Source organism: Hipposideros armiger, unplaced genomic scaffold, assembly GCF_001890085.2.
Source record: "Hipposideros armiger isolate ML-2016 unplaced genomic scaffold, ASM189008v1 scaffold_862, whole genome shotgun sequence".
In the NCBI taxonomy this organism is placed as follows: domain Eukaryota; kingdom Metazoa; phylum Chordata; class Mammalia; order Chiroptera; family Hipposideridae; genus Hipposideros; species Hipposideros armiger.
In genome coordinates, this window is record NW_017732212.1 from 392335 (window position 1) to 415004 (window position 22670).

Sequence of the window (22670 nt, forward strand, 5' to 3'; positions counted from 1 at the left end):
ATTTATTTCCCAACCTATCCATCAAGCCATGCAACCTTCCACTTATTTATCTATCAGTCCATCCTCCCATTTGCCCACTCATCCAAATCCACAACTCATACACATTCACCCATGTACATATCTGCAGATATTTCTGCTCCACTCAGTTTGAGGGGCTAGGCAAGAGTAACTGGAGACACGCTGGGTGAGGGTGGTGGAAGAAGAGCAAAGTGGCAGCCAGAGACCTCCCTCCCCATTCCAACCTTACCACCCCCAGCACATCCCTCCTGGTTGAAAAGAATGAGAGCAGTCAGTCAGGGGGTGGGCCCATTTGGCCAGATGGTATTTTGGCTGCACAGCCTTTACACACACACACACACACACACACACACACACACACACACACACGTTGTCAGAATGTTGAACACGGACTGCGCCACACCCAAAATCTCCAATCTCAAATGCAGAGTAGCCAGGCTTCCAGACATAAATTAAAAAATAAAATAAAATGAAAAAAGAGTTGGTCTCTGGAAGGGAGAGCCCATGCAGAGATGAAGGCAAAGGGCCCTGAGAACCAGGGCCAAGGAGGAGGAGAAATCCCTGCCCCTCCCCTCAGGGTCCTCACTCCCCCAGGGACCACTGCTCTAATACAGGGTTATTAACACCAGCCATCAGGCCTTCAACCTCTTTAATGTCCAACCTATTTGATACTGGTGCCGGCCCCCATTTCCCCACCACAGCCCAAGGGAATGGTATCCTGCGGGGTGAGGAGGAGAGGAAGTGGGGTCAGCCTGCAGGTCTTTAGCTGGTTTCTCCTGGTTCTAGGTCTGGGTCAGGGGACCCCACGCACTCCTTGCTGAGCCGCACAATTTCCTGGGACAGAACTTCCATGTCCTAAGAAACAAACGAGCCATCAGGGGCCAGAGAGGGCAGCGGGGGAAGCTCCCTCCCCAAGCCTGGGGTGTCATCCTTCTGACCCTATTAATCAATGCCCAGCTATGTCTAGCCTGGAACAGGAAGGTATTTGGAGAAGCTCATTGAGCCCCCAGCAGTGAGCTGGGCTTGGGAAAGGTGCGTGTGTGAGGGAGTAGGAGCCTCTGGAGCTAGGGGTATAAATATGGGAGTGGAAAAGCTAGCATGCATGGTGTGCTGGAGGATATGACCCCCGCCCTTGACACCTTCTTTCTACTAAATGGTGAGCATGCTTCTCAGAAGCAGGGGCCAGATCTACATCCTTTCTGACCCCCCATAGATGGGGGAAATATTTGGGTGGCAGGATGGGCAAGTGGATGTGTGGGTGGATGCATGGGGGATCCATGGTAGGCAAGTAGGTGAACAAATGAACTGTTCAGAGGACAGATAGAGGACAACAGGTAAGCAGGCACATCACTGGATGGGTGAGGAAAAGCTATGGCAAGGGGTGATTGGTGAGTAGGTAAGCAAGAGAGAGCGGTAGGTCAGGAAATGGGTGGAGACATGGGGCAGATGATTAGATGGGTAGAGAGCAGATGGGCAAATAGTAGGGTGGGTTGAAGGGAGAGTTGGGTGGATGTGTGTATGAATGGATGAGTGAGGTGGATGCAAGGACACAGGGAAGAGTGAATGACTAAACTGACAATAGTAAGTTGACGGGAGGATGGGAAGATAGGATGAAGGAGTGGTTGGTGAATGCGGTGAGTGGGTGGGGGACTGGCAGATGACCTAGGGGCTGTGTGGCTAGGGAGGCAGGTGGCTGGATGGGAAGATGGGCGGGCTGGTAGGCCACATTCACCTTGTGCAGATGCATATTCTTGGTGAGCTGCTCCTCCAGCATGTTCTGTAGCTTCTTGTTCATCTCCCGAAGGTTCTCGTCACCTGGCTTCACTAGGTCTCTCAGGACACTGCCCAGCCCGCTGCGGTCTGTGTGGCCTGCTGCCACAGACACATCTGCAAGGCACCAGGCTGAGAGCCACCCCCTCGGCAGAGCCAGAGGAGAGACAGCCGGATACAGAGCAGAAAAGAGGGAAACAGAGTGGCGGAGAAAAGTAGGAGGACGAGCCATGTCATGTAAGGGGCAGAGGCTGAGCCATGTGAACCTTGGTTGACACTAGCTGTGAGGCCCTGAAAAATGGGGATAACTAACGAACTCATGGAGCGGGAAAAATGTATATGACTGCATGTGAAGCACAGAGCACATCGTCAGCTCTCAGCATATGCCAGTCAGTATTATTCTGACTCATAAGGAAAAAAGGGGGGATGAAAAGGTTTGAAAGGAGCAAAAGAAACAAAGATGGGGGGGAAAGAGGAGAGAGGAGGAGAGGGGAGGGAGAGGAGAGGGGAGGGAGAAAGATGAGGAAGAGATAAGAACCCCAAAGGGATACACATACAGAGAAGGAATATTTCTAGAGATGGAACAATATAGACAGGAATGATGAGACAAGATGAAGGGGAGATGGAGAAGAAATAAGAGACAGGGAGAAGACAGAAGGGGGAGAGGAGAAGAGGAAGAGACACAGGGAGAAGAAAGGGGTCAGAGAGACATGCCAGAGAAAGGAATGAAGAGATGGCAGAGACCCAGAGAGGAGGGAGGAACCAAGAGAAGAGAGAATAGAGAAAAAGACACACAGAGTATGGGCCTGCCCTGCTCTCCCTTCTGCCAGCTGTGGTCTTGTCAGTAACTTTGCTAAGTTCCAAGAGGATAGGAGAGAATCTGTAGCACTGGACAGTGGAAGGAGGGAGGAGGTGAGAGGCTAGATGAGGGGTGAGGAGGAGGCACTGACCGATCCGGCTGTCCATGACGTAGGTCTCAATGATGGCGCTCTTCCGGCAGAGGTCCTCTGCCATGGAGGCACTGCTCACCTCCAGGTGCTTCACCTGTGGGGTGGCGCAGCCCACCTCAGACCCCTCGACTGTACATGTTCACACATGGGGAGGGGTTGGCTGAATATCAACTCCCCCACCCCTGCCTCCTCGCCAAGGGCACGCCAAGTAAGGACAAGCAGGCAGACAGCACCTTTTCCTCCAGCATCCATTTCTCCTGCTGTGTCTCTGCCAGGCGCTGAAAAAGCTCAGCCACTTCCTCATCTGACAGCTCTGCTGGCCGCGGGGGCTGGGCCTGAGGGCTGCTGGATAAGGACTGCAGGGAAGAAGAGGGGAGAGGCCGGCTGAGAAGAAGAACCAAGCTAAGGAGAGTGGGCTTTGCACCCAGAGCCGTAGACAAGTCTTGGCACCCACAGAGACTCTGGATCCCCTTTTCCCTGAAGGGGGAGATAGGAACCACCACATCATAGCCTTATGGAGAGGATAAAGAGAGAGCCCACAGCACATGTGACCTAACTTCTAGTTGACAGGAACACTAGGGGAGAAACCAGCTAAAGGATATCATCAAGAAGCCTGTAGGAAAATCCAAAAGGGGGGACACTTTCTATAGGTCAACAGGTTGGTGTCATGGAAAAAGGGAGCATACTAGATTCAAAAGGCTTAAGAAACATACACCAACCAGATGCAACATGTGCTCTGAAACTGAATGCTGGTTTTCAGAAAACCAGCAATAAAGGACATTTTGGGGCCAACTAGAGAAATCTGATTAAGGTTAAAGTATTAGATGAGATGAAAATTTACCAAATTGGGAGGGCAGAGATCAGCTGAGCACAAACAGGTTCCTTATAATCTCCTTTAGGCTTAAAAAAAGAGAGAGCAGCCTGGAAGGGTATGCATTAAGGATTTATAGTGGTAATAGCTGGGTGAAGATGTGGTTTCTTCGGATTTTTAAAAACATTTTTGCTCATCTGTGTTTTTAAAATTTTTCTACAATGAACACATATGGAATAATAAAAAAGTTATTTCCAAATAAAAGTAGCTGGCTAGGAATATGACATGATAAGATGACAATAACAAGGATAATTATGAGTTAGAAAAAAAGACCACCTACATGGATGATGTACCTAATATGAACCACATATTTTATGGCACCAGGAAAGGTGGCGTTAGCCCACAGATGATGAAACAGAGGGTCAGAGAGAATAAGTTGCCCATCCCCTACTTAGCAATGGGAATCTAAGTTGGTGAGCTTGGGGAAAAGTTGACAAGGAAATATGTGTGCTGGGCCCAGAGTAAGAGATGGTTGCAAGGGAGGGAAAGACGGCTCCAGATTTTGGGTAGGTAAAGCTGGGGCTGTAGGCTCTTCCTTGCCCCTTACCCTGGCTGGAATGGTTGAGCTCTCCTTCTCTCGCAAGATTTCCCGGTAGCTGAAGGAGGAGACACTACTGCTGTCCCCAGTCTGGGTCCGGCTTGGTGAATTCATCTCTGAGAGAACCAGCTCCTCAAGGCCTGAGCAGAGACGGAAGAGAAACCTGAGCCCCAATCCCCCAGGGTCCCAGGGCAGCGACTGGCAGGAAGAGGCAGAAATAGATTTGACAGAGATGGAAAGAGGCAAAATGACACTCGAGCAGACAAGAGGATAGGGAGAGGAAGAAACAGAAAAAGGAGCTGCCTCTCTAGGCAAACCCACACACACCAGAAGAGAAACAAAGGTGAAGAGATGAGGAGAAAGATGATGATGTGAACACACACAGGCATAAAGTGGCATTGGCACTCAGACTCAGGGTACAGACAGCTGGAGAGGGCACAGGCACATCCACATGCAAAGAGAAACCCCTAAAGAGACAGCAAGCTGGAGTAGGTGACAGAGGCAGAGACCCTGAATAAGGACATGAGTCAGAGAAAAGATAGAGGAAAATTTGGAGATGGACTCTTGTAGCCATGTACCTAAATCTGAATTTCATCTAATGGGCAAGGATAATGTATGGCACATAATTTGAATGTGTTTGTTGATTCATACATTAATCTGTAGCAAAAGAGAAACCAAACCCATACTTTACAAAGAGAGTTTACTTCAGGAGACAGAGTGCCTCGGAGAGACATTGATTTGCTGAGAGACACATTTGTTTTTGCCATGTCACTTAAAACATGGCCACTGTGCTCAGGCCTCTGCTCCTGCAGCTGCTTCGGGGTGTCAGGGAGGGAGACTGACACCACACCCTAAGGATCTCCAGCAAGAGCAGGATGTCTGTGGGGGGACAGAGAGCAAGTTTTCTCTGAGTCTGTGACATGGGAGATGCACCAGAGCCGTCACTGCGTCTTATGGGGCAACAGAGAGAGAGACATAAACAGACAAAAGACAGAGAGAGAAGAGACAGAGGTAGAAGAGAGACAAAGAGTTAAAGGGACAGAGAATAAAAAGGCAAAAGAACAGGAGAGAACTAGAAAAAGGGAGAGAAAGGCAGATACAGAGAGAGATGACATGAGGAGGCAGAGAGAGACAGAAACACAAGAGACACAACAAAAAGGAGAAAGACCGGGATACAGAAAGAGATAATGCAGAGAGAGATAAAAACAGAGGAGAGATACAGATGCAGTGAAAAGGGAAAAGACAAAGTTCAAGAGGGACAGAAGATTCAACAGAGCTGCTGGAGTGAGGTACAGGAAGGAGCTCTGATATTCAAGCCCAAACTCTGCCTCCCAGGCCTCAGCATTCCGGGGTTTGCATCCCTCACCGGAGCGGCTCTTGCTGTTGGTGAGGATGTCCTGCAGCCGCTCTTGCAGCTTATCCGCCCGTTTCCGCTCCAGGTGCAGCTGCCGCTTGAGGTCCTTGAGCTTTGGGGGAACAGGGGAAAAGATGGGGACTGAGGCCCACTGGGCCTGCAGATAGGGGGCTACAGGGCAGGAGGGGGTTGTGCTGGGACACCTCCCCATCATACCGCGGCACTGCCCTTCTTCTCCAGGATGCGCTGCCCATCCACTGTGTCCTTCACCTCCTGTGTGAGAGAGAAAGCATGGCTGGTGGGTGCCAGAATGGCTGCATACACTGCACTCCGACCCTGCCCCATTACTGCAGGCTGAGGCCTGGCGTGTGCCTGGGGACCACGGAAGAACTGGTGACCTGCTTCAGGCTGCTGATGGTCTTCAAATGGCAGTCCCGCTCCTCTCGGGCCTGCTGGAGCTGATCTTGAACACCCTGTAGCTCTTCCTCCTTGCTCTGCAAAGCAGAGGGCAGCTCAGGCCTCAGCTTGGGAAAGCTCAGGCCTCCCACCAGAGCCTGTCCCCCCTGCACCCCCGAGAGGGACGCCACCATACAATAGGCACCTTCAGCTCGCTGGCATGCAGCTCCTGACACTGCTTCAGGGCTTCCTCTTGTTCCTGCTGCTGTTGCTGCAGAGATTCCTACAAGACAAACCCGGGGTCTGGCCACAGCCCCGCAGAGGACATCGCCCGCCCGCCCCCCGAGGACATCACGCCCAGTTAGGGTTGTGAGAGGCTGCAGCAGGGGCCCCCCGGATGTGCAGAAAAAAACACTCCTGCAGGGAATGCTGCCTGCCTTTAGGCAGTACACAGAAGTATCGCATCTAGGGCTGCACCATTCACATTGAACATTGATATTTGCATTTACATTTTATTTAATAAAACATAACACAGCACTTACTGCAGGCCAGGAATGTTGTAAGGATTTTACATATAGTAACGCATTTTATATGCCGCCCTCTCATAATACCTAGACAGCAGATATTACTGTTATCCCTTTTTTACTGATGATGAAAACAGGTCACAGAGAGAAGTCAGGTAACTTGCTCCAGGTTACACAGTTACAAAGTGGCCCGGTCAGGACTCAAGCCCAGGCAAATGACTGGCTCCAGTACCTATGCTCCTTACGGCTACATGACACTGCTACTCATGTCTTTTCATCAGTTTTCCAGAAAATGGCAATAAAAGTTTTTGTTCAAATAAAATTAGTATATTACAATAATTTCCTGATAGAAGTCCAGTTCAAGGAGAGGTGCCTTTTCCAATTTGCAGATCTGACATTGTGCCCTACTGATGGCCATCCCCTGATTCCCTCCACAAGGCTGCTGCTGAGCCTGGGGGGCTGTGGAGATGCCTGAGTCCAGGACATCTCAGAAAGTTCCAGGGCCTGACCACTCCCAGTCCCCTGGTTTGGCATGGGTGACATTGGACTAGGCTCTGTGCCTCACCAGACAACTCACCTCGGCCTCCTTCAAGCGCCGTTCAAACCAGCCCTTGGCTCCATCCATAGAGTGTACCTGAGCTTGAAGTTCTTCCACTGTCTGTTGGAGATTCTCCATCTCCCGTGTTCGGGCCTAGGAGAGGGCAGACCGTCATCAGCCAGGCAGGTGGAGAAGTGGGCACCTCACCCAGGCCATCTCCAGGCCCATCAGTAGTGCTGTGCTCCTCCAATCTTAGAGGTGGAAGTGCCTCATCATCTACCCACCCACCTTCTCCTCTCGGATCTGCCCACGGAGCTCCTCCTCCTGCCGCTTCTTGTCTTCATGCAGCTCACGGAGCTCACGCTCATAGCGGGCGCGTACCCCCAGCACCTCCTTCTCATGCCGAAGTCGGACGGCTCCCAGCTCCTCCTTGTGCTGGGACTTCTCCTGCAGCGCCTCCATGGCTAGCTCATCCAGCATGGCCTTCCGCTTATCAGCACTCTGGGGGCCAGGAGAGTGGGAGAGGAAGATGTCAGTCAAACTCCTCTCCCAACGCCAAACAAGGCCCACCACCTTCTTCTGAGGCCCAAAGAACGAGTCAAACTCCACCTCCACCCCACCCCCACAAAACTGGCTATCACTCACCCATCCTCATGGAACCGGTCACTTTCCATCCCCATCTAGTCCCATGGGTTTGGCCACATCACCTGCTCCATCCCCGTGGACCAAGCCAATTCTCCCCTTGAAGCCTCCCAGTACCGCCCACCTTCCGAGCCTCCTGGAGTTCCTGGGTTAATTGTTCCTTCTCCTGCCCGATTTCTTGAAGTTGTTCCAGCAGCCGACTATTGGCCCGTAATGACTCCTAAAGCAGGAACAAAGGGAGTGAGTTTGATAAAGTACTCCCAGGAGGTGCCAGTCACCAGGACACTTCTGGTAAACCATCTCCCTAAACCCTGGAAAGTGGGTGTTGTCTTCCCCATTTCTAGATGAGAAACATGGTAGAGACTGCTAGCTGCTCTCCAGTATTCATTTTCTCCTTCTTCCCTAGTAATAGACTTTGTGGTTGGGCACATGGTCATCTTGCTGACATTTCCCAACCTTCCTTGCAGTTAGGTGCAGCCACAGGATTAATTTCTGCAGAAGTGGTGAGTATAATATAGGTTATGTTCTTGTAAAGGAAAGGGGCATGCTGGGCCTTTCACCCTTTCCTCCTTCCTTCCAGACGGAACACAAACATGATGGTAAGGGAGATTGAGCAAGCATCTTTGATGCCAAGATAGTCTTGTGTTGAAGGTGGCAGAATAGCAACGCGGAAAGAACCTGGACCATTGGTGATCAGAAAGCCATCATCCCATCCTTGGGCAACCTATGTAGACTCTTACATGAGATATAGCTAAACTTCTGTCTTATTTACTAGAAACCACTATTATTCTACTATCGACAGAGGGTGCCAAAAACTGCATATAGATTTTAAGAAAGGAAGACTGTATTAAAATTGTAATATTCAATATAGACCGATAACAAAAGATGAATACAAGTCATGTTTGACTTCTGCAATTACAAGAGGTACTCAAAGTGGTTGCCATCAGCATCCAGACACTTCTGATTATGGCGAACTACTAATTAAACAACATAGACCAAAGTGACCACTTGTATACATTTTTTTGGCACTCCCAGTGTAACGGATTCAGAATGGCTCTCCTAACCAACTGAAGAGGCTTTGTCTCAGAGAAGTGAAATGACTTTGTCTAGGACACACATGCTAATATGTTAGGGAGCCAGACTGAAACCCAGGTCCTCCTAACTCTACAGTCTTCCTACTATACCTCATGGCAAACTCCACTGAGCCAGCATTAGGAAACTAAGAGAAGACAGGTCAGAGCCAGAGGTGTTACCTGGAGCTGGGAGTTGAGGTCATCTTTCTGTCCCATGAGGTCCTCATATTCACTCTGCCGCTGCTGCAACTCAGCTGTCAGCTCAGCAGTCTGTTCCCGGAGCATATTCAGTTCTTGGGTCTTTGCTGTTTGGATCTGGAGAAAGTGGTGATGATGGGAAGTGGAGTGAAAGGGGCCCCAGGGGCCAGTCACAGGATGTGAACCTCCAGTTTCAGGGAGACAAGGAGAGAAGCGGAAAAAGAGCCAGGAGGAGGGAGAAGGAATTTCAAACAGAAAAACAGTGGGAGAAAGGTCAACAGGGGAAAGGATAAATGTGGTATATTCACACAATGGGATACTACACAGAGATAGAAGAGACCAGCACTACACATGGATAAACCTCACAGATATAATGCTTCAGGTAAGAAGCCAGATGCAAAAATGGGTGTCCGATTCCATTTACATGAAGTTAAACGACGAGCAAAACTAATGTATGTTGTTAGAGGTTAGAGGGGTGGTTACTTTGGGGGAAGTATGGGTTGGGATAGGGTGAAAGGGACCTTCTGGGATGCAGGAAATGCTGTGTCTTGATCTGGGTGGTGGTTACATGGAGTTAGATAGACAGACAAACAGATAGACATGATTCACTGAGTGTACACTTAAGACTAGTCCACTTCTTGCACTTTACTGGAGAGAATCTAGAATGCAAAAGAAGCAGAGATGGATGGCCAAAGAGAAGAGGGGTGGAAGCCAACAGAAAGAAGCTGAGATTGAAACAGAAACAGAGGTTGGAGAACAGCACGAGGTCCAGACTACACTGCCCAAATGTGGATCAGAAGCAGAGGGAGATTGGGTTCTGGGGAGGGGTCAGCGAGGTCTTCCAAGTGTCCTGTACCTGCTCCAGGGCAGCCAGGCTAGTCCTCAAGGCAGTGTTCTCAGCCAAAAGACCTTTCACTTGTTCCTGCGCATCTGCATTCTGGGTGGACACCTGGCCCCACCCCCACAACAGGTGAGAGTGGGTCCAGAACAGGGGGACAGCCAAGAACGAAAGGACACACGGACATGGACACAGACACACACACACACACACACACACACGCACACACACACGAACCACAACGAGGGAAAGCAGGACCCCTGAGGCCTTGCTTTACAAGTGGGTACAATATCCACTTGTACTGCCCTCACCCCCACCCCCCAATCTTCCTAAGCCCACCCAGTACAATGTACCTGATCTTGTAGGGCTCGCAGAGCTGCCGCATGCTCCAGCCGCTCTCCCTGCCGCTGATCTCTCAGTTCTGCTAAGCTCTGTGAGGACCAGGTCAGGGGAGCTCATTCCTGACCTCAGCCCCCTCTGGGGTACATAGAACCATACATATTTCCTCTTTGACTATCGGACAGCATGTGTCGAGCACTTGAGGGACTCGGACTACCCGGCCATCAGAGATCTTAGGTTCACCCAAGACTCTAGGTCATCACCCCAGGAGCCTCAGACACTCCTATATCCCAGCTCCAAGCACCTCAGAAAACACCTAGGCTCCTGGTGATTTCAAAGTCACTCAGCCCCCATCCATAAGGTCTCACACTTACCCAGATTGCAGCTTGGAGACCCCAGGATTCTCAGACACTTTCAGCCCCCAGGGACTACAGCTTCACCCAGACTCTGGACCCCAACCCCCAGGGGTTTTGGCCACACTCAACCCCCACAGCCCTAGCTCCAAAGGGTCTCGGACTCACCCAAACTCATAGCCCCAGACCCTAGAGGTCTCAAACTCATAGTCTTCTAGTTTCCAGCTCCTGGTTAGGTCTCAGATTGATGCCTCCACCTGCCATTCCTGTCTCCATTCTCTGGAGATCTTCAGACCCAGCTAATCGAAGACCTCGCTTTACCCAGACTTCTGTTGCTAGCTTCTAGGGACCTTAGATCCACAAGTCACCATATCCCCCAATCCATGGGACTTCGGACTCACCTACTCTCGGGAGAGGCCTGTAGGCTTTAAAGTCACTCAGCCCCCAATCCTCAGGATGTCTCAGATTCACCAGTTTTCCATTCACAGCCCCCAGGGATCTCAGGACCACCCAGCCACCTGATCCAACTTCCCAGGTGTCTCAGACTCAAACCAGCCCTCATACCCTGAGGGTCTCAAATGCACTCAGCCTCCAGGCCCAACTGTTTCACCCTTTAAAGTCTTGTATCTACTCAGTTTCGATAGGTCTCAAAGTCACCCAACCTCCAGGGAGTTCAGATTCACTCCAGCTCCTAATCCCAGTCCCTGATGACCACAAATTTCTCGATTCCTGTCTCCACAATCTCCCAGGGTTGCAGATTCATCCAAACTTGTGGCACACCACCCCAAGCCCTCAGTCCCCTGAGATCTCTGATTCATTCAGACTCTGAGTCCTACTCCAAGGGCTCTTGGGGCTCCCTAGTTCCCATTTTCCTAGCTCCTTAGGGGAGCTAGGACCAGGACCCACCTAGTCCCTATATTTCCAACACAAGAAATCTCAGACTCTCCAAATAGTCTCTGTAGACCTCAGAGTCCCCCCAGACTCCCAGCCCTCATCCCTATCCCAGCGATTCCGAACCCAGCTCCTCACCTGATTGGCAGTCTCGAGTTCCTGCTGCAGCTTCTGAGTTCGAGCCAACTGGGCTTTGAGATCAGCTTCCTTCCGCTGTTGCAACTCCTCAATCTTGTTCCTGGGGGTGACGGGCCGGGGGGTGGGTGGAGTGGGGGAGGCATTGACCATGGCCTGAGGCTTAGTCTACCAACTCTGCCCCTGTGGTCTTCAGTTAATTCTGCTGGGCACTGTCCCTTTTGTCCACCAATAACCCTAACCCTGGTAGTTACCTGCTGTCATTGAATAGCGTCTCCTTTTCTGTCTGCAGACGACAAAAACTGGGCACAGAAAGACAGACATAGATGCATCAGTTCCACAAGTCAATCCCCTCCTTAGTTCCCCCAAATCCTTTCCTCCACCTCTGGAAAAAAATTTACCTTTCTTGTTTCTTTTTCAGTTTCTCGGAGAGCTGGGGTGGGGCAGGGGGATACAGACAAGTGATAACAATGAGAGTAATATTAGTAAAGACAAAAACAAACTTAATATTTACAGACACTTCTTACTAAGTCCTTTTTGGAAGCTGAATTTACTTATGTTATCTCACGGAATCCTCAAAACAGTCCCAAGAGGTGAATATTACATGTTTTACAAATGGGGAAAGTGAGTCTCAGAAGGGTTCAGTCATTTGGTTGCCCAGCTGGTCAAAAGCAACAACATGATCTCCACCCAGCTCCCTCAGGCTCCAAAGCCCAGCATTTATGTCCCCAACATATCAACTGATGGCTATGTCATAAAATGGCTAGGCTGGGAGGCCTGGAAAGCAGGATCGTAATTGGCTGTCACACCACTGGGTCTCCAGTTCCTAAGATAAGTACCAGCAGTCTATAAGTTCTTGGGTTGATGGATGGATGGATGAACAAGCAGAGCTGGGAGGACACAGAAGAAAGGAATGAGGACCATCCCGCACAAGACATAGTGAGACCACATTAGCCCATTCCATATTGAAGGCAACTCTGGAAAGTGTGAGTTTCTCCATTTCAAAAATGACAAAGCTGAGGCTAGGAGGAGGTCCTCTACCAGCTTCTGCCTTGCTGGGGGAAGCATGGCAGGTAGGAAGTGGGATGTGACAAAGGCCAGGGAAAGCTTGGCAGCCCCACCTTAGCAAGTTCTTCCTGTAGCCTGGACGTTTCCGCTTGCTTCAAGCTCTGCAGGAAAGGATATGGGAAGGGGCTGTTAACAGCAAAGGGGGAGGTAAGGCATGTGCCTTTCCCTGCCCTTCTGCCTCCCTAATCCATGAGACCATAAGATGGTGATGTCACAGACGTCTCCATGGGACCATAGGCAGAGCTAGGGCATCTGCCTGCCACCTGGCACCCCAGCCCCAACAGACCCAGATTCACCTCCAGGCCTTGCAGTTGCTCCCAGAGCAATTTCTTTTCCTCCTTCTCCATTTCCCATTTCAGCTCCACTTCTGTCAATGGCATGGGGGACAGGACAGTGGAGGATAGGTCCCCTGTGGGCTCTCCTTGGCCTTCATTGGCAGCTGAGTACTTCCCAACCTCTTTCCCATAGCGTTCCTGTAGGGCTGGTGGGTAGAACAGAGATATATGTTGGGTCTCCGAAGACCCCTGTCATGTATCAAATGGAGGGAGAATTGGTCTTCAACACCTCAGGTAGCAAAGACCCTGCCCCAAATGACTACAAGCCTACAAAACAAAGGTTCAGCCCCATCCATACCAGTCTCAAATCTTTTAAGCCCCAGCAACCACAGAAATCCTGACTACCATCAAATTAGACCAAGCTGGTTTCCCAAGCCCCACCCACAGCCCTTCAAGGTCATGCCCACCATCCTCCAGTTCCTACTTACAGCTAAATCCTTCCTATAACCTCCTGATCCCCAGCCACATTCTACAAAATCTCCCTGCTGATCACCGAATTACCACTCATCATCCCACAAGCCCCAGCAGCTATCCAAAAGTCTACACATCAGGACCGTCCCACACTCTACCAAGCTTTCTCTCAGCTTTTATCCAGACCCCACTGACAATCTGGGCTCAGAATCTTCCCAATGCCCCCTCATTCCCCTTCTCTGTGCAGCAAACATCTTCTGATGTTCAATCTACTAATCTGTAGCATCTGCTAAGTCCCAGGCATTGAACTAAACTCACAAAGATACCATCTTTTATCTCTACTAGTCTTCCAGGTGGTGGACATCACTACACATACTTTGTAGATGAGGAAGCTTTGGCTCAGAGAGGTGAAATGGCTTGTCCAAAGTCATACACTGGGGTTCATCGAAGGGCCAAGCTCGATTCTGAAGTCTTTCTACCTTTCCCCGGGGGGAAAACACCCTACTCAAGCCCCAAGGTCTACACATCCCCAGGACGGCCTCCATGCACCTGCCACATTCTTCTGCAAGGCCGTGTTTTCCGCCTGCAGTCTCAGCAGCTCCCCATCCACAAGGCTCCCAGCTTGGGCATCTCCTGCCCTGGCAGCCCCATCCTTCAGTTGCTGGTTCTCCAGCTCCAGCTGTTCCATCTGGCTGCAGAGCTGAACAGGGGAAGAACAAGGGAGCAGCAGAAAAGCAGAGAATCAGAACAATATTTGCTGATATACACATAGCACTTGGCCCATGCACTTTACAATTCATTTAATTCCCATAACACCCCTGTGACGTAGATGTTCTCTTTATTCATAATCTCCACTTCACAGATAAGGACACTGAGGCACAGATGTTAAACAACTTCAAATTCACACATCTGTTAAGTGGCAGTCACAGAGGATTGAGAATACTGAGAACAATTTTCTGCTTGCCCACTCCAATCTCACATTTGCAATCCAAGACCTCAGGCTCCTCTGGATGTTGCTGGTCGAAGATGTCAGCATCACGGAGAACCCCAACACCAGCCCTCTTCTGTGAAGGGGTCTGTACCTGGGAGTCTAGGCACCACAGACAGCTTTCAGGGCATTTCCAGGAACAGCATTGCCCACAGCCCCCTATCATCAGCCTTTGGCCTTGGAGAGGTGTACAATGCTAAAACTAAGCCAGCCCCTTGCTCAACTCCTGGCTAAACCACAGTTCTTACAGCAGACTTGGCAAGATCCTTTGTCCCATTTTCAGATGAGAATACTGAGGCCCTCGGGAATTCTTATTTTATTGCCTGGGATATTTTCTACCCAGAACACTATTCCTTTCATCCAGTTCTTCACATGACTGGCTTCTTTGCATCCTTCAGTGCTCTGTTCAAATGTCACCTTTCAAGTAGTAGCCCCCAACACAGAAATTCCAATACTCTCTACCACAGCACTCTGTTCATTTCTTCTTACCTTGCACTAATCACAATTACATTTAACTAATATCTTTTTAATTTCTTAAAGCTGTGGAAAATTCTGGAACATAAATTGTGATTGACAATTAAATTTTATTTTGTAACATAGGGTCACAAGCACAGAGTCTGAAACCAGACGGCTTGGATATGAATTTCTACTCTGGATTTACTAGCCATGTGACTTTAGGACAAACTACTTCATCTCTCTGGGGCTCAGTTTTCCTCATCTGTTAAAATGGGATGCTATTAATATCTCACTGGCTGCTGTGAGAATTAAATGAGTGAATAACGTAAAGCTTATCAAACAGGACCTGGCACACAGTAAACAGGACCAGGTACACAGTAAACACAGCTGTCAGTACTATTATTATTTGTTCATTATGTTATTATTGTTCTCCCTGTCCCACCCCCAGAATGTAAGCTCCCCAAGAGTAAGGACAATTTTGTGCTGCTTACAACTATTTCCAGAACATTGAGCACATAGTGAGTGCTCAGTAACTACTTGTTGAAGGAACACCGAGCTGAAATATCTTGGCAAATAAGGGGGGGGAGGCAGGCCTTGAACCCAGGTCTCTCTGTGAGCACTTCTAGCTCCAGAAGGAGGAGGGGAGTGTGAAGGAGGTTCTATACCTGGCCCAGTGCCTAACCCAGGGCAGGTGCTGGGCAACACAAGCTGGATTTGTGGAGGAACGCCTGCCCCTGCCTCTCCTCCCCCACCACAAGAACCATGATACCACTGAGTCTGGAGACAGGAAGCAGTGAAGAGCGAGGTGGTGATGTCAGTTGTTATGTGAGTACTGGGGCCTCTGAACTGTAGAGGGCGAGGACCCATTGGGAGGTACCGTTTAAAGGAGTAATGTGGTAAGAGCTGCAGGCCAGAACAATCTCTAGGGCTTAGTGTGGTAGAAGAAGCTAGAAGTGAGGAGACCAGTGAGGCAGCTGTAGGAATAGAGCAAGTTAGAGGTGGAAAGGGCCACAGGATAGATATAAAACTTTGAAACGGTTAAGAAATATTTATTTAGAGGGAAAATGAATTAATAAAAGGATACTATTAGTAGCTAACATCTACATAGCTGATACTATGTGCAAGGCTCTGTTCTAAGTGGTTTACAGACATTTACCCATTTAATCCTCACAAAAGCCCTGCAAGGCAGGTACTGTCATTATCATCATTTCCATTTTAAACATTTGGGAACCAAGAAACAGGCAGGTCAAGTGACATGCTCAAGGTTATAGTTAGTAAAAGGTAAAGCCAAGTTTAACCTAGGCGTCCTAGCTCTTAACTACTACTTGCCAAACCGCCTCTCCTGGTATTATACCTGCTTAAAGGTTGTTGTTTTTTTTAATTTTGTTTTGTTTTTAAAGTCTTAAGCACTATATTCTCATGTGGAGCTTTGGAAATACCATTTTTGTTGCCATAAGACTTTTTTTCTTAAAACATGCTAAAAACTTAGAAAATGATTGAGCTTGGATAAAAAAGAGAGAGATGGGAATGAAAGACAATGTCTCCAACTGCCCAGTAGGTTTAGAAACAGCCAGGACGCTAAAATCAATGAGGAGACAGAATTATCTAATCCAGGATGAAATATGTAGAACAAGAACCCCAGGGTCATGTCAAATGAAGGGAAGCAAGAGAAAAGAGAAGCAGCTCCAACATCTTTCCATCCCATGTTAAACATAATAATTTTACCTAAGACCCACCAACATCCGGGGGCTCCATAGCATCAGCCCCAAAATATACACTATACAAGGAGACTTGAAGCTCAGAGAAAAGGAGTGACTTGGTCAGGAACCAGCTGACCTCAGGGTTTCCAGCCTTCCAATCCCAGCACTGCAGGTGGCCCCATCTGTCAAATCACTGCCCCCCAGACAGCTAGGACCTGTTTCAGCACCATGGACAGTGGTCCAGGGCCAGCCTCTGTCCAACCATCCTTAGCTGCCCTCCAGCTTCAGCCCAGGTGGCCCCTACCCCTTGGGTTCCCTGCCGCTTTCCCGGCACCAGCACCTTGCTGAATTCGGCCATAAGTGTGCTGTTCTGCAAACGGAAGTCCTCTTCCTGGCTGTGCAGCTTTGCCTGTAGCATCTCATTTTCACTCAGCAGCCCCTCGACTTCCTGCAGTGGCAGACATGGGACAGGTCTCCAACAGGGGCAGAAAGAGTGGGGAAGGTAGGGCAAAGGAACAGAGAGAGAGAAAAATGACATGGGCAGGGAGAACATAGGGTCCAGAGAATGAGGCGGGTGAAATCAGGAGATATAGGGAGAGAGGCAGGGAGAGATAAAAAGAGGAGACAGGTAGGGAGAAAGACATGGGGTAGAGAGAAGGGAAAATGGGGAGGGAGAGAGTGACATGAGGGGAGAAAGTCGGAAGAAAGAGGGGGTAGACAGAAATAGGGGAAATAATATAGAGAGAGAGATGGGGAAAGGGGGATAGATAGGGAAGAAGAGAGAGATGGAGAAACAGAGAAAAGAAAAAGACAGAAATACAGACAGATAGGAATACAGAGAGGAGAGAGGGGGTCAGGGAAAGAAATGAGTGAGGAAGAGAGAGGAACGGGGGAGAGAGGAACAAGGAGTCAGAAAGAGAAATAAATAAAGGAAAAGAAGAAAAGAGAAATGATGGCAGCAATATTAACAGGTAGAGGAGAGACAAAGAGAAGGTTGGGGAGAGAAACAAGAACAGGAAATCAAGAGATGGAGAGAGTCAGAGAAAAGGATAAAGAGAGAGAAAGGGAGAAGGAAAGACATAGAGAGAGGTACCGAGTGAAAGATGAACACAGGAAAACAAAGACAGACACAGAAACACATGGCAGTGAGGTAGTCATGGATGCAAGTGCACACACAGAGAAAGAAAGGTCAGTACTAGGAGATCCCAGCACAGAAATGTCCTTGCTATGACAGTCTCCCAGACACATTCACCCATCATGGGTCCCCTTACCTGAGCTTTCTTGCTCTTGCTCAGTGCCTAAAGGTGAGAGGGTGGGAAGAGAGAAAAGGTGAACAAGGAGGGACACTCTCACTAGAGTATGGAGACATTGTGGCAAGTGTCAAGAGGGGACAAAGATGGTAGGGGCTGGGGGATGGGAGCATCTTCAACCATAGAACTTGCATGACAACTTGTAGCCCATAGGAATAATGGAGGGAGGGAGGGAGGGAGTGAGTGGCATCCTGCTTACATCCTTTCTTCTAAGCTCTTGAGGCTGTTCATAGGACTAAGTATTTAACTCTTCATGGGCTAGGTCTCCAGGCTCAGACATTGTGGCTTCATGGCTACATCTGTTCAAACACATCTATTTGGATCCCTCTATTGAGGGATCTCAGTTCCTCTACTGAGCAGCCTAGGGCATTGTCAGGTTGGTGAATCAGCACCCTACCAAAGAGAAGCCCAGCTTCCAGAATACAGGACTTTCTGCATTCTCTATTCTTTCATCTAACAAATTATTATGGAGCACCACACTATGTATAACATTGTGCTACACATGGAGACAGAGCAGTAAAGAAACAAAGGAAGGCCTTGAATGCCTTGAAGGTCACAATAGCTGATATGCTATCTCATCTTCAGAGGATAAGAGAGGTAGGCTCAGTCTCACTTTACCACCAGGACCAGGACAGGGATGGGAAGTAGGAGCACAGGGCAGGAGAGTGGAGGCAAGGTGGCAGATTCAAGGCAGATTTACTGCTAGATTTGACTCTTTAGTTAAAAGGTAGTGAATGAGTAATTGAAATTAAAAATGAATTAAGAGGAAATTAAAGTTGATCAATAAATTAAGCAGAATTTGATAAAATTAGCAAACTAAAGGGACTTCCATGAGAATTTTTTGAATAATTAATGACAGCATGTAACATTAGGTCTGGTTCATGGTAGGTGCTCACTGGATTGATGAATGAGTCAGATGGCTACAGAGAAGCATGGGTAGGTGAGTGTGTGGAAGGAAGTACCTTCTGAGCCTTGCTGAATTCCTTATCCAGGTAGGCGACCTTCTGTCGAAGACTGGTGAGTTCTGGTATGGGGAAAGCAGGGAGTCGCAGCCTCAGTCAGTGGCGAGGAGATGAAAGGTCTTCCCGCCAGGCCTCTGAGCTGTTTTCCCTGGGCCTCTGTCCCCCAAAGCCACCCCCATCTAATGAGACACTCTTGGCTCACCAACACCATTCTTGCGTAGTTCATCTGAAAGCTGATAGTTGTTTGTCCGAAGTTCCAGGAGCTGAGCCTTTGGGGGAAGCAAGGAAGGAGAATGATTTAGTGAGGTAAGTGACCCTATCCTTACCATGAGTGTAACAATCCCCTGAGCCCCACAGACCCTGCTGCCCTCTGTGTGCCTCTTTAGTCACTCCTTAAGACCTGTGCATGCTGCATCCTAAATGAGCTCCCAGGACCTCAGCCCCTACCCCACCTTCTCCAGTTCTACTTATAACCACAGCCAGCCTCACCTCTCCATCTCCCTGCTGCCTCCATCTCTCCCCTTCCAATCCACTATGCACTCAGGCCATGACAGAGTACTGACCCAGTCAGGCTCTCACTCATAAGTGTTCTATGGCTTGCACGCCCACAAGATAAAGTTCCTCCTCCTCCTCCTCCTCCTGGCTGACCTCGTCACACTCTAAACACTGTTCTGTCTTTCTCTCAGGGGTGAGTGTTATCTATCCTCTTGGCCAGAGGAGGAGGTAGGGGCTTGCTTTCCTCCATGTTTCCCAAGTGAAGAGGACCTGGTATTCTACTGACCAATTTCACCAAGTAAAAAGGGGCTGCCTGGGTTCCCCACCCCCAAGGCTCTATAAACATGGCCAAACCCCTTTCAAGAACTGAGGGAAAGTGAAGTATGGACCATGTCAAACAGCATACACCTACCTACAAGCCCTGTAGGGCACCGAGGCCAGTTCTTCCCAGAACCACTGCACCTTACCCCACCAGGACCTTTCCTTCCTATGGCACCAGCCTCCACCCCCTGGTGTTATGCTAAAGGTCAGAGGGCTTGGCCTTTACAGAATCTTTTCTGTCTCTGTCCTCTCCCAGGCCCAATGATTTATCTCCCCCAGTCTTGATCCAATTGGTACAACCCTGGCACCCACTGGAGTTCCTATCCATCAGATCCCAATTGTTTTTCCCCCACTCATGACCCAACGGAATCAATCTTCCTCACTCAAAGGTCCCCACACCCCTCAAGATCTCCCCAGTCATGATCCAATGGGATGGCACTATATCCTTCAGAGTCTTTCCTCACAAGGCCTTGGGTGGGCCAGTTGCATTACTCTTACTACCCCCTGCACAAGTTACAGGGGTAGTCCCCTTTCACAATCCAATGATCTCACCTTTATACCCTCAGGGTCCCTCACACAGGGACAACTGGTTTCCCTCATTCAAGAACCAATGGATTCTGTCCTCACTTGAAGTTCTTCCTCTCATCCCATAAGACCTTACTCAGGGTTTTCCCCTTTCAGTCTCCCCACACACAAAATCCAATGGTCTTTCCCAGTAAGGAACTCTCTCAACAAGGGCCCACTCTGGCCTCCATACCATCTCAGAGCACCCCCCCAACACACACACACACACATACACACACACACACACACACACAGAATCAAGTGGTCAGAGTACCCCGTCAGGGTACCTCCCCAAAGCCCAGTGATCTTTACTTCATGCAGTCCAAAGTATCACTCTTTCACCTCCTTTGGTCTTCATTCCAACAGGCATTAATAGTATTACCTATTCAGGAACTTCTTCACCCCAGGCCTAATGGGATCACCCCTAATCATCCAATGGTACCAGCCCCTCTTAGGATCCACTACCACCACTCAGAGGATCTCCCTCTCTCAGGAACAATGAGAACATGTGGTGTCTTTCTCCAATCCCCTGGCACAGTGGTATCTCCCACAAAAATTTCCACCTCCCACCGGGATGGTATTGCCCTCTCAAGGGCTCCCCCCACCATGACGCAAATGGCCCAATGCCCACTTCCTTCCTCTCCATACCAAAATGGTTTCTCCCTCTCAGGGTCTCCTTCCCTTGGAGTCTAACGTTATCATCACCCACCCATGGTGTCTCTCGCACGGGCTCAAATGTCTCGTCCCCTCCAGGTCTGAGTAAGGTATCCCCCACTCTAGGACTCTCTCCTCCGCCCACAAGGCTTACAGAATCCAACCCCTCCGAGCCCAGTAGTATCTCGAATCCAAGTCTCACTACTCAGAGCCTCAGTTTCCCTTCTCCGGACCAACCCCCTAGACTCAAGGTCTATCCCAACCAACCTATTCTCAGAACTCAAGGCACGACCTCTCTCTACCCCGCCCCCGCATTGCCCAGCCCGGTGGTCTTTTTCCAGCGAACGGCACCTGCATCCGCTGAAACTCCTCCTCAGATAGAGCTTGCGCCATGTTCCTCCCCCCCACCCCCCTGACAGGTTTCTGCGCAGACGCAGCGCGTCCCTCCTGTCAGTATGCGGGTCGGAGCAAACCACTGGCCAGGAATCGAGGGAGAGAAGTCTACTCCGGTAGTTCAGCGTTTTGGAGATGGAGAGAAGAGAATGAACCTGACAGGTCACGCGAATTGCAATTTAGTGTTTTACCAGAGTCCAGGTAACCTGATCTGGTTTTTGTGCTCTCGTAGACTACCCATTGTGATGTAATACTATTCCATCCCTGTGTCATGGGTGGACTCGTCGCTAAGGAAGTGTTTGCCGACAGAAAATCACCCTTCTACGGTTCTCCTTTAATGAGAATGGTTGACTTATGAAATGAAAGCGGAAGCTCTGCGCGGGTCTTGATCCCGCCCTCCTTCGGGTGACTCCAAATGGGAATCCCGCCGCTTGTGAAGCCCTTGGTCTGTTTCTTTTTTCACATTTGACGCTGATTTTCTTTCATGATGCTGTATATACATCATGTTAGGTAAAGGGTGTCGCCAACAATAATTTTAAAATACTTGAGAGGAAAGAATGGCAGTGAATCAAATGAAAAAGCTTCATTAAAAAACAAAAACAGGGTGGCGAAACACCAGGAACGTTCAAATAAATATTAAAGTGTAGTATGCATTATGCCTCTCTTGTGCTTTCTAGACCCCCTCTGCAAACCCCGCCACCCAAGCAGTTTTTATTTGGGGAAAAAAAACTATCGTGTTTAACAACAACATACAGGTACTAGGATACTCCCTATTTTGTTTCTCTTTGAGGGGGACTTAATTTTGATATTTTACATGTACAGAAAAGCAAGAATAATACAAGGAAATTCCATGTGCCCTTTACCCAGATTCATCATTGTTTACATTTTGCCACTTTTGCTTTATCATTCTCTCACTATACATAAAATTTTTGAACCTATGGCTTCAGCATCCATTGATGATTTTATAACACCAACATTTCTTTGATATTTATTAGTTGCTATTCTATTGTAAGGAAGAGCTTCCTCTTCTCCCCCATTTATGTATGTATGTATATCTGTACAGACTCATGTTATTATTTTATTCAATGAATTATAATCAGTCACTATCATTTCCTTTGACGTTCAAATTGTCCCAGATTTGGCCAGTGGGAGCTCTTTAAGTTGACTTCTGTGTCCCTTTGACATGCCCCTATCACTTTTTTTCTGGCACTTCAAGATGCTCCAGACTCACTTTCTTTTTCAGCCCCAGTGTTCATTGCTACTAGAATGTAATTCCTTCTAGGCCCTCTCAGTGTACAGAGCTAGGAAATACATGTTTGTATTCTAATCCATGTTTACACACATCTATATCTATTTATATATTTTGCTATAGGTATATATATATATATATACACACACACACACACACACATATATATATATATATATCCTTAATAAATATATATATATAAGGACATATATATAATATATATATATATAATATATATATATTTTAAGGACATAAATTCATTATTAATACCTTCCATTGCAACCTAACAATAGAAGGCTCATTCTAATTTTCTCACTTTCCATAGTGTTTATAAAT

General features: G+C 48.6%; 1 protein-coding gene across 3 annotated transcripts; it reads right to left on the reverse strand.

The window, feature by feature from the left end:
* Positions 1-293: 293 nt before the first annotated feature.
* GRIPAP1 (GRIP1 associated protein 1) lies at positions 294-21143 on the reverse strand. Of its 3 annotated transcripts, XM_019629651.1 has the most exons (27): positions 21044-21143; positions 18861-18927; positions 18659-18720; positions 17658-17684; positions 16727-16834; positions 14222-14332; positions 13792-13942; positions 12793-12977; positions 12550-12597; positions 11830-11861; positions 11683-11730; positions 11432-11531; positions 10064-10141; positions 9729-9821; positions 8855-8989; positions 7726-7821; positions 7248-7460; positions 6999-7112; positions 6103-6180; positions 5900-5995; positions 5718-5774; positions 5514-5613; positions 4157-4287; positions 2972-3094; positions 2739-2832; positions 1751-1905; positions 299-873 (listed from the first exon to the last, which is right to left on the reverse strand). In XM_019629651.1, the coding sequence occupies exons 1-27, from the start codon at positions 21083-21085 to the stop codon at positions 781-783; spliced, it is 2637 nt and encodes an 878-aa protein (XP_019485196.1). In that variant the 5' UTR covers positions 21086-21143; the 3' UTR covers positions 299-780. The 3 variants fall into 3 exon arrangements, with proteins under 3 accessions (XP_019485198.1, XP_019485196.1, XP_019485197.1); XM_019629653.1 differs by lacking the exon at positions 14222-14332 and having other exon boundaries at positions 294-873; XM_019629652.1 differs by lacking the exons at positions 299-873; positions 14222-14332 and having other exon boundaries at positions 890-1905.
* Between the last annotated feature and the right edge of the window lie 1527 nt (positions 21144-22670).

What these genes read in the sequence shown, in the direction of transcription:
- GRIPAP1 (XM_019629651.1), bottom strand. Translation starts at nt 21,085, where the DNA reads ATGGCGCAAGCTCTATCTGAGGAGGAGTTTCAGCGGATGCAG. An exon ending in CTGAAAAAGAAACAAGAAAG is followed by an intron (nt 11,731 to 11,829) that starts GTAAATTTTTTT and finishes TTCTGTGCCCAG; the next exon opens with TTTTTGTCGTCTGCAGACAG. An exon ending in AACTCGAGACTGCCAATCAG is followed by an intron (nt 10,142 to 11,431) that starts GTGAGGAGCTGG and finishes TGGTCCTCACAG; the next exon opens with AGCTTAGCAGAACTGAGAGA.